This window comes from Orbicella franksi, chromosome 14 (assembly GCF_964199315.1).
Source record: "Orbicella franksi chromosome 14, jaOrbFran1.1, whole genome shotgun sequence".
Classification (NCBI taxonomy): Eukaryota; Metazoa; Cnidaria; class Anthozoa; order Scleractinia; family Merulinidae; genus Orbicella; species Orbicella franksi.
Window position 1 is genome coordinate 4,985,923 of NC_138158.1, and position 14,059 is coordinate 4,999,981.

General features: G+C 41.3%; 1 protein-coding gene across 1 annotated transcript in view; it reads right to left on the reverse strand.

Annotated features, from left to right (window-relative positions):
• LOC145468730 (uncharacterized) overlaps positions 1–14,059 on the reverse strand; it is a 181,602-nt gene that overhangs the window by 13,940 nt on the left and 153,603 nt on the right. Inside the window, exons 140-158 of the mRNA XM_081452434.1 lie at positions 13,278–13,351; positions 12,695–12,761; positions 12,182–12,385; positions 11,453–11,631; positions 10,483–10,906; positions 9,683–10,057; positions 8,658–8,903; positions 8,206–8,314; positions 7,285–7,601; positions 6,681–6,822; positions 6,118–6,296; positions 5,331–5,471; positions 4,839–4,980; positions 4,222–4,550; positions 3,405–3,546; positions 2,826–3,148; positions 2,075–2,216; positions 1,276–1,607; positions 782–923 (exon numbers count right to left, since the gene is read on the reverse strand). Of these exons, the coding sequence (XP_081308560.1) occupies positions 782–923; positions 1,276–1,607; positions 2,075–2,216; positions 2,826–3,148; positions 3,405–3,546; positions 4,222–4,550; positions 4,839–4,980; positions 5,331–5,471; positions 6,118–6,296; positions 6,681–6,822; positions 7,285–7,601; positions 8,206–8,314; positions 8,658–8,903; positions 9,683–10,057; positions 10,483–10,906; positions 11,453–11,631; positions 12,182–12,385; positions 12,695–12,761; positions 13,278–13,351 (4,009 nt within the window). The remainder of the gene's footprint in view (positions 1–781; positions 924–1,275; positions 1,608–2,074; positions 2,217–2,825; positions 3,149–3,404; positions 3,547–4,221; positions 4,551–4,838; positions 4,981–5,330; positions 5,472–6,117; positions 6,297–6,680; positions 6,823–7,284; positions 7,602–8,205; positions 8,315–8,657; positions 8,904–9,682; positions 10,058–10,482; positions 10,907–11,452; positions 11,632–12,181; positions 12,386–12,694; positions 12,762–13,277; positions 13,352–14,059) is intronic.

A 14,059-nucleotide genomic window follows, 5' to 3' on the forward strand; every position in this document is an offset into this window, starting at 1 on the left:
CAGTGTATTGATGGCTTTAGTCTTTTATCACAAATATATGTTAGAATAGGTAAAGATGCAAAGAACTCAGCAATTCTCAGCTAAATGCAGCGCATGCGTAGTAAGTCAAAAAATTGCGATGGAATGAAAATTTGCACTCTTGGAAATACGCCTATTTCTCGAGAACCACTCATTAGAATTTCACGAAATTTGGCACGAAAATACTTTAGGAAATAAAAAACCGGAGTATTGAAAATAATTGAACTTTAACAAAGGAAACTCTAGATATTGAAGTAAACCTTCAACAAGGGATAATTAAAGATTTCTCTGTTAAATTATTAGCAAAATGGCGTTAACTTGTGAGAATCGTTACAAGCATGTTGCATGCAAATTATAAAGAAAATCTAATGACTAGATTTTCTACAAATAAACAAAACCGATTTTAAAGGCCCGTTTATTTTTATTCGTGTCGCCATGGCAACGGCACATACGTCAGCTTAACCATCAGAAAACCAAAGTTTGTGTCGTTAACCTGCTTGCTGCCATTTTTGACGACCGAGAGATCAAGGGTTTTAGAGAAAAAGGTGAATGAAACACAGGTATCAAAAACTGTGTTCAGCCACCTTAAGGTACATGCCTTAAAATACCTGTACTTCGAACACCAAATTAAACAACGAAAGCTCTATAATGGTCTCTTTTCTCTATAACTGAGCAACGCTTAAACATTGCCATAGGACTAAAGAGTAAACAACAACAACAAACACGGTACACAAAGCCTGTTAGACTTTATTAAGTAACGTACCAGTAGCTCTTCCATAGAATTCTACTCTCATGGAGATGTGATTAACCCATCTGACGGGGTGAACACGGATAACTCGCGCCTTTATTTTGGGCCTCAATAAGTGCATTACAACTGTGTTTCTGTCTCTGTTTCCTCTGAAATACTAAACATAGAGGCAAAGGGAGTGAGAACAGAGCATGATGAGGGACCGCAGTAAAAATCATTACATTTACAACGAAGAATTTCCGAAAGGAACACCTCTAGACCTCAAAGAAATTTTTCTCAACGAATTGTCAGCAAAATAAGCAAAATAAGAAGCGAGAGGGAGTCAAAGTAAATAACAAAATTCTCTACTTTTATAGGCCCCTACGGTTTTGGTATGATCGCAATTATTAAAGATCAAAATATGTCGAATCCAAACGTCAGTCCTTAAGCTACTCTAAAAAGTGTGTTACGACTTCTTCGCTAACGCAGCACAAATTTCTTTACAGACTAATTTTCAACTATGTTTTTACCTTTGTTCTGCCATTCTTCCTGTATTTAGCAAAGTAAGTACCGTCCACACTGAATGACAGATAGTACAGAGTCACCCATTGGTTGTAGTCGTTTCTTCCTTGGGTTGCCACGGCAACTATTTTCTTAGCGCCTCTGAAGTCCACCTGCAGGTATTGCCCGCCGTTGTTTTTCTTTGCGCACCAGGCCCCGGCGTACCGTCTTCGTCTCGGTCGCTTAAGCCTGCCTAGCCAAGCAGCGTGGTATCTGTCCCATCGTGATGAGGCTGTGATAGCTCTGTTGGGTATGCGACCGTTTTGTAGTCCAAGAGGTTTAGGAGCCGCTCGCCTGACACCTAAGATAACAACATGAAAATTAGAGAACACATTGTCGAGCAACTTGTCATTTGCAGTTCAGGAGTCACACGAAAATAAGTAGAGTTAATTTTTAAGCTGAGAATTCTTTTAGCAGGTTAGCCAATTACAACCCTTCTTCAAAACCTAAACGAGCTAGCTCCAGAATTCTCTGGGGCTAGAAGCAATGCTCAAGTCGCCAGTATCTTGGACACAACAGGAGGGGGAAGGAGGAATGAAAGAACTCCTCCTCTCTCTCAAACCCGCAGGTACCTTTCATCGATAGCTTATTCCACAATCAAGGTGATCAACTCACAGAATAAGAGGAGGGCCTCCAGACGAGAAAATCGGGTCATTGCAAAGCCAGAACAACCTACTAGTATCTCTTTTACATGTTATTTCACGCCAATGTTCATTGAAACTTTAAGGAGCGGAACTGTAAAACCATATTGGGAACATAACTCCATACCAGCCCTCTGTCCGTAGAGCCCAATCCTCATGGAGATATGTCCGTACCACGTGATTGGATGGAACCTGACATATTTCGTGAAAAGAGGTCTTTGAAGTCTGTGAGACACCTGGCTATTACGGTCCCTATTTCCTGGGAATACCTGCAATAAAAGAACAAAGGGAGAGATGGGAAGGTTAACTACGCTTCTGCAACAGACTCCTCCCCGCCGGATTGCGTCGTTCAGCGACTCGTTCTTCGCTTGCGTGTTTGACTTAAAGGTGAGTCTACGGGAAGGCTAATTATTTCAACTGCTGAATATTGTTTCTAGCCTTATTTGACGTTTACCCTGCTTTCTTTCTATTTTCTCATGGTTTAATCTTCTAATCTCTGCCACTTCTGATCGTCGTTGTGATATCTTAGGGATATGTCAAGAACACACACCAGTTCGCAAGTCAAACGTTTCTCACCAGTTTATGGTTGACTTTGTGCATCTTGCAGGGCCAAGGTACAAATTTGACAAATCTACTCAAATTTCTGTTTGAAAATTACGTGATAGGAATGCCTCTTAAATATTTGCTCTTTAGGCTTTCAATCACCTAGTGCTTAAAAAAACACCAAATGGTTCAGTGAAGTTTTAACTCTATGTTGGAAAGGTTCAACAGAAAAATTCATCTAACTCAGATAACTCAGATAGTGAGTAGCGTAGCCAATAACAGAACTACATTCGTGATAGAACGCTACTACATTTATACTAAACTAAAATAGTCACCTTCATTCGGCCGTTTTCTCTGTACGGACGGAACGTGCGTCCATTCAAGCTATACGATATGCTGTAACTTGTCACCCATTGGTTGGCATCCTGTCGACCTTGCGTCACCACACCGGTAATTCTTGTTTTGTGACCCAGTTTGACCTGTATCCACTGTCGCTTGTTGTTCTTCCTAGCAGACCAGGCTCCTCGGTGGCGTTTATTCGCCACAGTGTTGAGTCTCGCCCTATCGGCGCGATGGTACCTGTCCCACTTACTGGAGGCCGTAAACGCCCCGTTTGGAATCTTGCCATCTTCTAAACCAACTTCCACGCTGTATTTAGCTGTCGGAAAGTAGCGCAGTGAAAATATTAAGCACACTTTCAATTTAGCAGCCTTACCCTAAAGGAGAATCCTCATTTTACGAAACATCGATTTTTCGCAACGCTCGATTATTCGAAACAAATCTTTGTCCCCTTGGCAAAACAGTTAGGAACAATTCACCCTCGATGTTACGTACCTCCAGCTTTCTCGAACCAATTTCCGATCCTCTAGACGGTTCGAAAAAGCGGAATTACAAAGAAAACAGCAAATACTTACGTAAGGTGTTTCCATAGAATTCAGCTCTCAATGACATATGTCCCACCCAAGCAATGGGATAAATTCGTACATATCGTGCCTTGATTGGTGGATCGAAAACGTTCGACTTGACTGTGTGTTGGTCTTTGTTTCCAGGGAAGACCTGAGGGTGGAAGTTAATAAACACAATTTAGTTTTATTATTCTCTTCGGATATCTCATTTAGACAATAGACGATTGGTGATAGATCTCTCCTTTGACATTGGACAACGAATGCATACATGTATTCATAAACTCTAAGATTAACTTAATTACGACGTTCAGTTAGGGCTGAGGTTTCCAAAAAAGTGGCGGTTGAAGCTACAATCATGGACAAAAGTCTTGGGACAATTTTTCACACACGCCAGACAAACACCTGCCTAGACTCTTCCCTCACCTTACAAACAAGGCTGAAAACTAGCACCTGTATATTTTCCTGATCGTCTACATTATATTGGGTGGGGGGGGGGGGGGGGAGGGGAGGGGATACAGAAACGCGTTTTTAAATGTATAACAGCGCTTTTTCAAACTTCAGTTGTAAAACACAGAAAACACGTTGCATTACACCAGTTTCCCAAGGACTTTTCTCCTCCATTGTAGCTGGTCAGAAATATCTGGCACCCCAAAAAGTACGGAACCAAAGTGTTTTGTAAAAACGTCAAAAGACATACATATTAAACTTTATCGCCATTTTTCAGCAACGATCTACGCTGATCATCGCTCAAAACATCAGCTTTCCAATTTCACTTAGGCGGTTAAAATCTATTAGTTCACGATGTACAATATTAAAGTTACCTTACCTGCACTCGACTGTATTTCCTGTAAGGTGTCCAATAGAAGGCGTCAGCGCTGTATTTGATAATGTATCGTGTTACATACTGTCTGAGGTCGGACCGTCCTTGTGTCGCGACCTTGACAATTTTTCTTGGCCGCCTAAAGTCAAACTGTATCCACTGTCCTCGTTTGTTTACTTTAGCAGACCATCCACCACGGTAGTGCCCGCGTTTTCTGTTGTACAGCCGCGCTAACCAGGCGGCGTGGTATTTGTCCCAGATGCTGGACGCTGTTATGTAGCGGTTGCTAAGACGGTTGTTGGAAAGGCCAAGAGGCTTGGCAACAGGGCGAGGCCCTGGAAAATACAAATCAGTATTGTGAAGCCGCTATCTTAAAAGGACTTTGTATGTTGGTTGTAAAGAAAAATAGGACCGTTTTGCGATACGTAGTTAACATGAATAAATCACAATACGCTCGTGATAAGTCTTCCCAACACTGAAATAAATCTAGACCAAAGTTTTCGCAAAGCAAAACAAAACTTTAATATTTTCTCTGATAAAACTAATTTTCAAAGAATATAAATTCAAATTATCTGACAACAAAACCACACCAGTTCACATACTTATGCCTTTTCTTTACTTACTCAAATATTTTCCATACAACTCCACCCTCATAGACATGTGTCTGTACCAGGACTGCGGGTAAAAACGCAAATATCGAGCTCTGATGGAGGGCACAAGAGCATTTCTGACCACAGTGTTCCTGTCTCGATTACCGCGGAATACCTGGGATCGAGATAGTTCAAAAGACTAAAATGAATCTTGAAAAACACAAAATTAACGCAGAGAAACTAAGGCTATGTTCACACTACGCCGAAGAAATTTGAAAACGGTGTTTTCACTCTGAAAATGCATCAAATGTTTTCCGCCCACACTGCGCCGGAGAAATTTGAAAACCCAACAGTTAGCGGTCATTTTGTACTTGTATTTGAGGAAAACTTGGGGAGGGAAATATCATGATTATCGCAATGTCATCGTTTTCGTAAACCTTCGTTTTCGAAAAATGTGCACTTCACACAGGGGAAAGATTTATTTCATCTGTAGTGATAATTAAATATCTTGTAAACATTCTTTACCCCTCTTCGTCCAGGTCGATAATTTCGGAATCGTATCCCATCGTCACCATACATTACTCTGTAACTTGTCACCCATTGGTTAGCGTCTTGGCGACCTTGGATTGCGGTAGCCACGATACTCGCACGAGTGCGGAGGTCAACCTGTGAGGAAAAATTCACAATTTGTTAAAGTAAGGTAGAGTCTGCGTCGGGGCAAGTGGTCCATACCGTCATAACTTATTCGGGTTTCCGTAGAATTAATCTACTAGAAATATTTCTACTCCCCCTGATAAAATGCTAGTCCATCACCGGTACCCATTTATACACCTGGGTTTCTTGCCCGAGAGCACATCACATTGTACCTGGCCAGGGGCCCGTTTCTCGAATGTCCTGAGAAGTTTTCGCAACCGGAAAGTCGTAGCAAAATCTCAAACCTTATGAACACAGAGCCATTTTATTCACATATTCTTCATATGAACAGGGTTCCCTTTATACAAGTAGTTACAAATTAACTAAAAATGGCTTTGCACGCCGAAAAGTTTCCGGGGCTTTCTAGAAACTGGTCCAAGGGCTCGAACCCGGACTGATGATAACGCCATTACAATGAGCACGCAATTATAAGGTTCAATAAGGTTCACTATTTCGAGTGCTGACAACAATCTACTAGCTCTCTCGGTAAAGAGTGGGTTTTTAAATCGTAAAAAAACACCAAACAAGCTACAGAAATACTTGTCTCCAAATTAACTCAATAGCGTGCGTATACTTCTTTGAGGTACGGTTACTAATCTTCTCTAAGTCAGTCACTAACCTGTAGCCACTGTCCTCGGATATTTCTTCTTGCCGACCAAGCTCCCCGGAATCTTCCTGACTTACATATATGAAGTCTTCCTCGCGAGGCGGCGTGGTATCGGTCCCATAAACTCGAGGCACTTAGAGCGCTATCACGTATTCTCTTATCACTGACACCAAGAGGAAGTCTTGATACAGCTACAAAAATAAACAAGGCAGCGTAATTGTAAAGCATTGTTTCCATGCAACTTATTTTATTGCAGATGAATGTAAAATTGATTCTGTTTTTTTGAATGAGTAGAGTCTTATAAGCAAGAAAATAGACCAATGAGCACTCGTCGACGCAAATACACGTGACCAGCGCCGAGCGCCCGAAAACGCACTTGACAAAAATGCGATTGGTTTTTAATTGTCTTGAATCTGATTGGTTGATTAAGTGGCGTGAGTTTTTTAACCAATCACAGAGCGAAGAAAAGCCAACCCAAAACATTTCATGATCAATTTCGATCCTCAATGGAAAGTCACTCTAACAATTTATTTTGAAATGTTTTGGTTTGATTTTTGTAAGTCCTTAACTCTCACCAGTTCTGTGTCCATAGAATTCAGCCCTGAGCGAGATGTGTCCTCTCCAGCCGACTGGGTGAATGCGGATGAAACGTGTCCGGATTGCCGGAGACAGGCGCCGTCTTACAATTGTGTTCCTATCTCTATTTGCACGGAAAATCTAACAACAAGCAAAACAAAATTGGTTATAGCAAGGGACCGTAAAAGTCCGATAATAAAGTCCCACGAAATAAGCCAGCTCCCAAAATGTCACATAATAGCTGCCAATCCCTAAATTTTAACCAATCTTTGGGTATTCTTGTCCCCTCTCCTCCCTCCCTCTTGGTATGCTGGTTTCTCGGTAAGTATTCAGTCAGGTAAGTTATTCCCAATGATATCTTTCAACGTGAAGGTGCCAGTTAGCGGCCGCTTGTTTGGGTGGTTCCCACTTCCAGGGTTACCATGGACACTTCTCTTCTGCATATTGCATTTGGCACCCCGCTTACCTTTTAGGCACCAGTTCCCAAGCTCATCTATTTGAGATGAGTTTAACGGTAATTTCTGTCACAGGTTTATGTCACGTCGATCGTAGCGTAATATGCCCGCCAACTGGCAGAAACCAGTACTAACATTTCTGACTTACCTTTCGGCACAAATAGGGCACAAAGTTGATGCCATCAAACCCGTATGACAGATAGTATCTTGTCACCCATTGGCTGGCGTCCTGACGACCTTGTGTAGCAACAGCTAGTACCTTGACTGGACTGGTGAAGTCGACCTTAAGCCATTGGTGAGGATTGTTATGCTTAGCTGACCAGGCTCCTATGTAACGACCGCGCCGAGAAATTTGAAGCCTGGCACGATTTGGTCCATGATAGCGATCCCATTTAGAGGAAGCTGTGATCGCTCGGGATGGAATACGGCCATTCTTCATTCCTAATGGTTTGTATTGTTGTGATACTGAAGAAGAAAGAGCAGCGGTATAGTTAGGTAGGGCCAACTAAGGAATAAAAATTACCATGGTGATTGCACGTTGTTACTTAAGCCAGTTTTCCAGAACTTAGCACACTACCTGGTCAATAGACCTTTCCCACATTCCAACAAACAACGACGCCGAGGCCAGGTCAAGGTGGACAAAAATACAGCAAATGTATGAAAATATCCACCCCAACCTCACTCTAGTGCTATTGTTCGTATACTATTGTACATTATATACAGTGGTTGTGTTTGCAAATGTATGGAAGTCAGAAACCTAACGTGTGTGACTTTAAAATTACTAAGACTGCTAATTTTAAGACTACTAATATGTAAAGGTAAATTTTTGTGAACGTTTGAAAGTTTTAAAAATCAAGATTTATGACGATAAGTTGTTGAAATAAAAGCTGCCATTCAACATCCAAATCTTTAAAATGCTTTCACTTTTCTTTTCTTTCCGATTTCCATTAACTTAAACATAAATGGTCTCTCAATTGACAGTTTTACTAATTTCATCTAATGGTTTGTCCCATTTCTGAGGTTCAATTTGTTCCACGATCATGGTGTAGGAATGAGTGACATCACAAACCTCTTGTCCAGCCACCCCTGGTGATCTGTGGAATGCATTTAAGTCTTCTGTTCTTCGGATGGCGTTCATTTGCAGCATAGCATAGTCCTTTGATGATGCAGTTATTTCTCTGTGTTCATAGAACAAATCAGAATAAATTTAAGTGAAGAGTGGAACAGGAAACCTGAGACAACAGATCGAACCGAACCCGGAATCAAGCTGGAAATTCCATAGACATGAAGTGGTTATTCTAAAATCTGGCTGCTGTCTCTGATAAAGCCTTAGATTTTACAGTGTGCCCGTCTTTCTGGCATGCTATCAGTAATAAAATATTGCGGAACCAGCTTTCCGCAAGAACGTTTGAATTACCGCTGACACACTCTCCACGCGCTTGGCCCTGATAACTACAGGCCTATCTATCATTTATGAAACCAGACAGCAGCATCTGAACACCAACAAGAATAACGCAATACCTTTCGCCAGCAGAGCCCATTTGATAAACATCTATGGCAGGCCGAGTCGTAAATAATCAACTTAAGACGATTGCTAAGCAAGACACCATTATTTGAAATGGCCACTAACACTCTCAGGGGTAGGCCGCGAAGCTTTCTCGCTGTGGGAAACTTGAAAGGAAGTTTACATCTTGCTTCCCTGAAACTCTGCAAATGGCCGTGGTTCTTCCTTTGCGCACCGATACCATGCCATCTGCGACGCAACAACTGAACAGGAAAATGAAATACATTGTGGTCAGTAAAAATAGAAAACATTTTTAACCGCGCGACCACGGGTCGAGCGCAGTTCTTGCTTCGCCAGGAACCAGGCTCTCACTCCCACCCTCCCACTTCGCAGCATCAGATGTTTTATGAAGCTGCCAGCAGTTGCTTCTTCTGGTTTAGCCAGTAAATAGAGTCACTGTGTTGCTGCTGTTTGGCTAGTGCTGCTTCATAGAACTGTTTTCTATCGATTCGAGATAGTGTAGTTTAAATTTCACCGCGCGGGGTTAAGCTTCCTGTTTTTTTTTTTTTTTTTACCCTAGCGAGTGGGTTGGTGCGGTTGGGTGAAAATTCAATACTGGTGACTCTGTGGCTCTGATGTGTAATTAAGTGTAGAAATCCTTACTTCTTGTAGAGGAGAAACACCTGAACCGTGCAGTAAGATTTAGAGGTAATCGATACATAAAACTTTAATAAACCTTGCGTTTGGTCTTATTCAGCATATAAGTAGCTTCAAAGGTTTTCATAAAATCAAATAAGGCCAACACTAACAATCATTCTGAGAGCACGTTATGCATTTTAATCTTCCCCTCTTTTTAACCATTGGTATTATACTTTAAAAGTAAATGTGATGCTTTTGCCAACGTTACACATCTTGATATGTACATGTTACCAAAAAACTTAGGTATTTACACTTCCAAAAAATACAGATACCTTGGGTAACCTATTTAAAATCGTAAAAAAATAAAACGAACACCAAAAACAACAACAACAGATATTCGAACTCTTACCCGAGCTTTCTGTATGTGACAGCTCACGTGACCTTCCCAGAAACCTCTTCCGTACACACTAGCAAATCGGCAAGCACGCTTCCTCAGGTCACACACTCCTTTAGACTGCAGTCCTTGCAGCTTCGGAGGTTTTCTTTTATCTACCGAACAATCACTTGAACCATAACCGCGATAGCAGCGACATTTTCCGTTCACGCATCGTCCTCGCTTATTGCAGTTGTCTGGACAGAGTTTTGCCAGGATTTTTGTGTTAGGGACAAGGCGACCTTTCTTCTTCTTGTAGTTTTTGGGATTAACAAGAGCTGCGGTTTTACAAGCGTCTTGGAGACTGGATAATGCTGACTTGGCCATAGATAGCTTTCCTGAAATCTAGTATTACCAAAAAAAAAGGGCATTAAAAAACAAACAAGCAGCAGGGATACACGAACAATTATTTTTTGACGGTGGTAGGGGTGGGGGGAGGGCGTGGGCGATTTTCTGGGGCACGAAAGTAATTTTTTTCAACGTTAGGTTGTGCATGATTTTTTTTGGTGGGCAATAGCTTGTGCAAGAATTCTTTTATCATCAATCTTAAAATAATGATAGTGGGAAGCACTTGCTCGATTTTTTCCTCCATGGCTCCCCTTGCACGAGTTTTTTTCAGCAGTCAGTTTTGTTCTGCAAGAACTTATTTTTGGAAACTGCCCAACCTCTTCCCCCCCCCCCCCCCCCCCTCTTACCTTATCCCTCCTCTTCAAAAAATAATGGTCCGTTCCTTAACAACGCCACAGTACCACCGTGGTCACACAACTCACCTTAATATCTGTCACGCATTCTGTCATGACTTTGAGCTTCTTGGCGTTGACAACCTTCTTACACACACGTAAGATGCGACTCATCTCTCTTTTGCAATGCCTAATTGCCTTCTTGCGAGTTATTCCAGTCGGTGTTGGCCAGGTGGGGACACGATACTTAACTTTAGGGGGTTTAAAAACATAGTTTACAGAGTTCGGGTCGTAATCTCGATTGTCGGTTTTTCCGGGTTTCTTCGGATGAGGTCGAACTTTGATCGGTTTCACTGGTTTCCCTCCCTTGTCCGTATCTGGTATTGGTTTGACGTCACAGGTGTTGAAACGGCGGTTGCCCTTCTTGACGCATGCACAAGATGGTTTGACGCGTCGGCTTACAGATGAGATGCGAGGTGGAAGCCTCTCGAAGAGACTTTTACCAGGCTTTAACCTGAAAAGCCAAAATAATGATATTACGAATACATTAGAGCCTTACCTTACGAAAACTTATGGTCGTCTTCCCTTGGTGTTAAATTTAACTTGAGAATGAAGGCTAGAACAAACGTTTTACACGTCATAAAGATCACTACAAACTAAATTTCTATTCACCAATAAGTAGACTTAATTTTTGTTCTTATCCAGTTGCGACTTTCAGTAACCTCTTATGACTTAGTGGTACATTGTGTTTCAGTACTCTCAAACCACTATATCAATTGAGTCGAGTTATTGATCTTTCATATAAGACCAGCTTGATCTAGCAGCCTTTATAACCAATAAGTTAGGCAATGACTTCTTTGCTTCTAAAGTAAATCTTAGTTGCAGTTTTCCTTGTGAACCCGAGCTATCTTCCAGCTTGATCTAGCAGCTTTTGTAACCAATAAGTAAGTAAAGCAAAGACTCGTTTGGTCCTAAAGTAAATCTAAGTAGGATTGTTGTTGTTGTTGTTTATCCAAGCGGCAGTTTTCCTTGTCGACAAGGCTATCCTCCTGTTACTTACATGTACTTCCTGGCAAACGTGTAAATGCCTTTTCCCTCCAGATCGTCACGTGGATTGCCGTTGTTGTTCCCGCAGAGTCCCACAGTAGCTGAGGTGTCTGCACCAGGGACTGTGACGTACAAACTCATTCCCCAGTATGCACAGTGAGCTTCGACCACAGCTCCTGACCTCATCATGACCTGGGAAATGACATCAAAAGACCAGTTACATTCAACTTCCAAACATGTTGCTTTCAATGAAACTGATATTACTTAAAACCAGGCAGGGTTGCAATAAAACCCCGCGAGTAAGAACCAGCACAATAAGTTCTTCCGGTATTTTGGGGGTAGTTGTTAATTACCAGAAAAATAAATAAACTTGGGTTTGGTCCTTAAAATAATACAGTATTTATACACAACTGTATTACTTATTTTCTTGTAACATAAATTTGCAATCTTATATCACACTCTTCGCTGAAATTGTTTAACATAATTAAACTGTAACCCACATACAAGAACTAAAAACCCGCTTGATCTTGCTTGGCTAAACAGGTTTTTATATTCTTGGGTATTAAAATGGCAAAGGTTCTTAAATCACTAGGTTCTCACACGCGGGTTTTTACTGCACTGCATGGTCAATTGAAGTTCCCCGGGCTTTCAAGACAGACCTCATCTAGGCAAAACATGAAAATGAACTTTTGACTTCCGGTTGATTTGAGTGAAACAAAATAATAAAGAAGACGTCGCAAACCTTAAAACGCGTGCTTTGACCAGATCCATATCTTCGGATTCTCATTCGGTTGCCGAGAGGTCGTGGTGACTTCTGTACAACACGTGGACTGGTCCTGCGCCAAGCTCCGTTACACATGTCAATAGTCACCACGTCATTGTTCTCACGGATAGCCACACCGCAGTTACACACCACTCGCCAGCACGGCCAGATACGCGCCTGTACCTAAAGAGAAAAAACACGAAAGAACATGTTTGACAAAATTTCCAAACACCGAGAGAAGAGTTGAAAATACGACGTGTAGCGGAGTATTTTTGACGAACTTCGAGGTGTTTGGTGAAGTGGTTAAACACTGTCTTTAGTGTTTGATATATCCGCTCACTTTGAAACTAAAACAGAGGAAAAGCAAGGCACTGGCTTAAATACAACTTATCCAGTCAGCTGAAATAATACTGAGTCCGAAATACACGAAGGCATCGAGTGATAGCAAAAAAGAATTGCTCCCGGTTATTGTAAAACTTGAAAGAATCATACCTCGAAGTTCCTTCTCAGACTCTTCACCATAACGTAAGTTCCAGCGTTTCTCAAAATGTCGTAATACCTAACAAAAAGGCAAGCGCACAAAACAGGTAAATTAAAAAACAAAAAAACAAACAAAAAAACAACAAACCAAGTAGTGCTAGTCCATCGTAAGGTTACCCCGAGCATCAAATTCGCTGGTACCCATTCATACACCTGGGTGGCCAGCATGGAGAAAGGTAGTGTGGGAATAAAGTGTCCTGCCTAAGAACACAACACAATGTCCCCGGCCAGGACTCGAACCCGGACCACTCGACACAGTAGATACACTGCAAAATTATTTTTGTTTTTTCCAGACAGATTGAATTCCCCCGCTTACGGAGTCAAGTCTTCACTGCTCAACTCATATAAATCTAACACATCTTCCAAGTCCTTGTATGCTATGAATAAAATCCTCAAATTTTTCCATTCAAATCTACTTTTAGTACTTTTTCGTTGTGCTGTTCATTTTTAATAGTTATTACAGGCAAGTCGAAATGTTTGAAAACGTTCTATAGTTGTACACACACACTGACGAATGATAGCAAATCTGACTTACTTGTTATCAAATGTTCGATAATGTGGGTCTCCAGTTCCCTGACATTTCTTGAAGCCTCGGTTAGATGTTATGACCTACAATTCAAGAATAGTTTGGATGATCTCGACGCCCATATGTTTGGGATAAAAAAGCAAACCAACAAACTTTACCATAGTTGAAACTGGTCACCTTGCAAAAAGATACAAAACAAGCAATTTGGATCATTATAAAGCACTGCACGTCAGCAACTTGCATGCAGTTGTACTGACCAATCTCAACATGCTCTGTAAAAAAAAAACCTGCATGCCTCCCCCCTCCCTCTCCCAAAAACACAAAACGAACTTATCTAAAAACAATCCTCCGATTTCTTCCGATTGTAAGCCAGTAAAAGTTTTTTCTACGTCATTGTATAATAACATGCTCAGACACGTCTGATGTTCGTCCAGATACTGTAGCACTTGCTTTTTGTCTCGCCGTTATAGTCGACATGTTTTAAAGAGTTTCGATTTTTCTTTGCTGACCAGTTGCAAGACAGCTGAACGTACCCATCTCGAACACTCCGCTATCTGCAACTCAAATTAATGTCTCTTGGATATGCTTTTCCAGTCATTACAATCTCGTACTCTCTCTCTCTCTCTCTCTCTCTCTCTCTCGCTATTTCGAACTACTTGTTTTTGTTTTCCTTGAAAGTTGGAGATAGCGGAGTTCAACAACAGTACATCAGTCTAATATACAACAGAAATAATTTGGACGCAATGTAACCTCGATCATTTATAAATTGCAAAATAATACGTGCATGTACA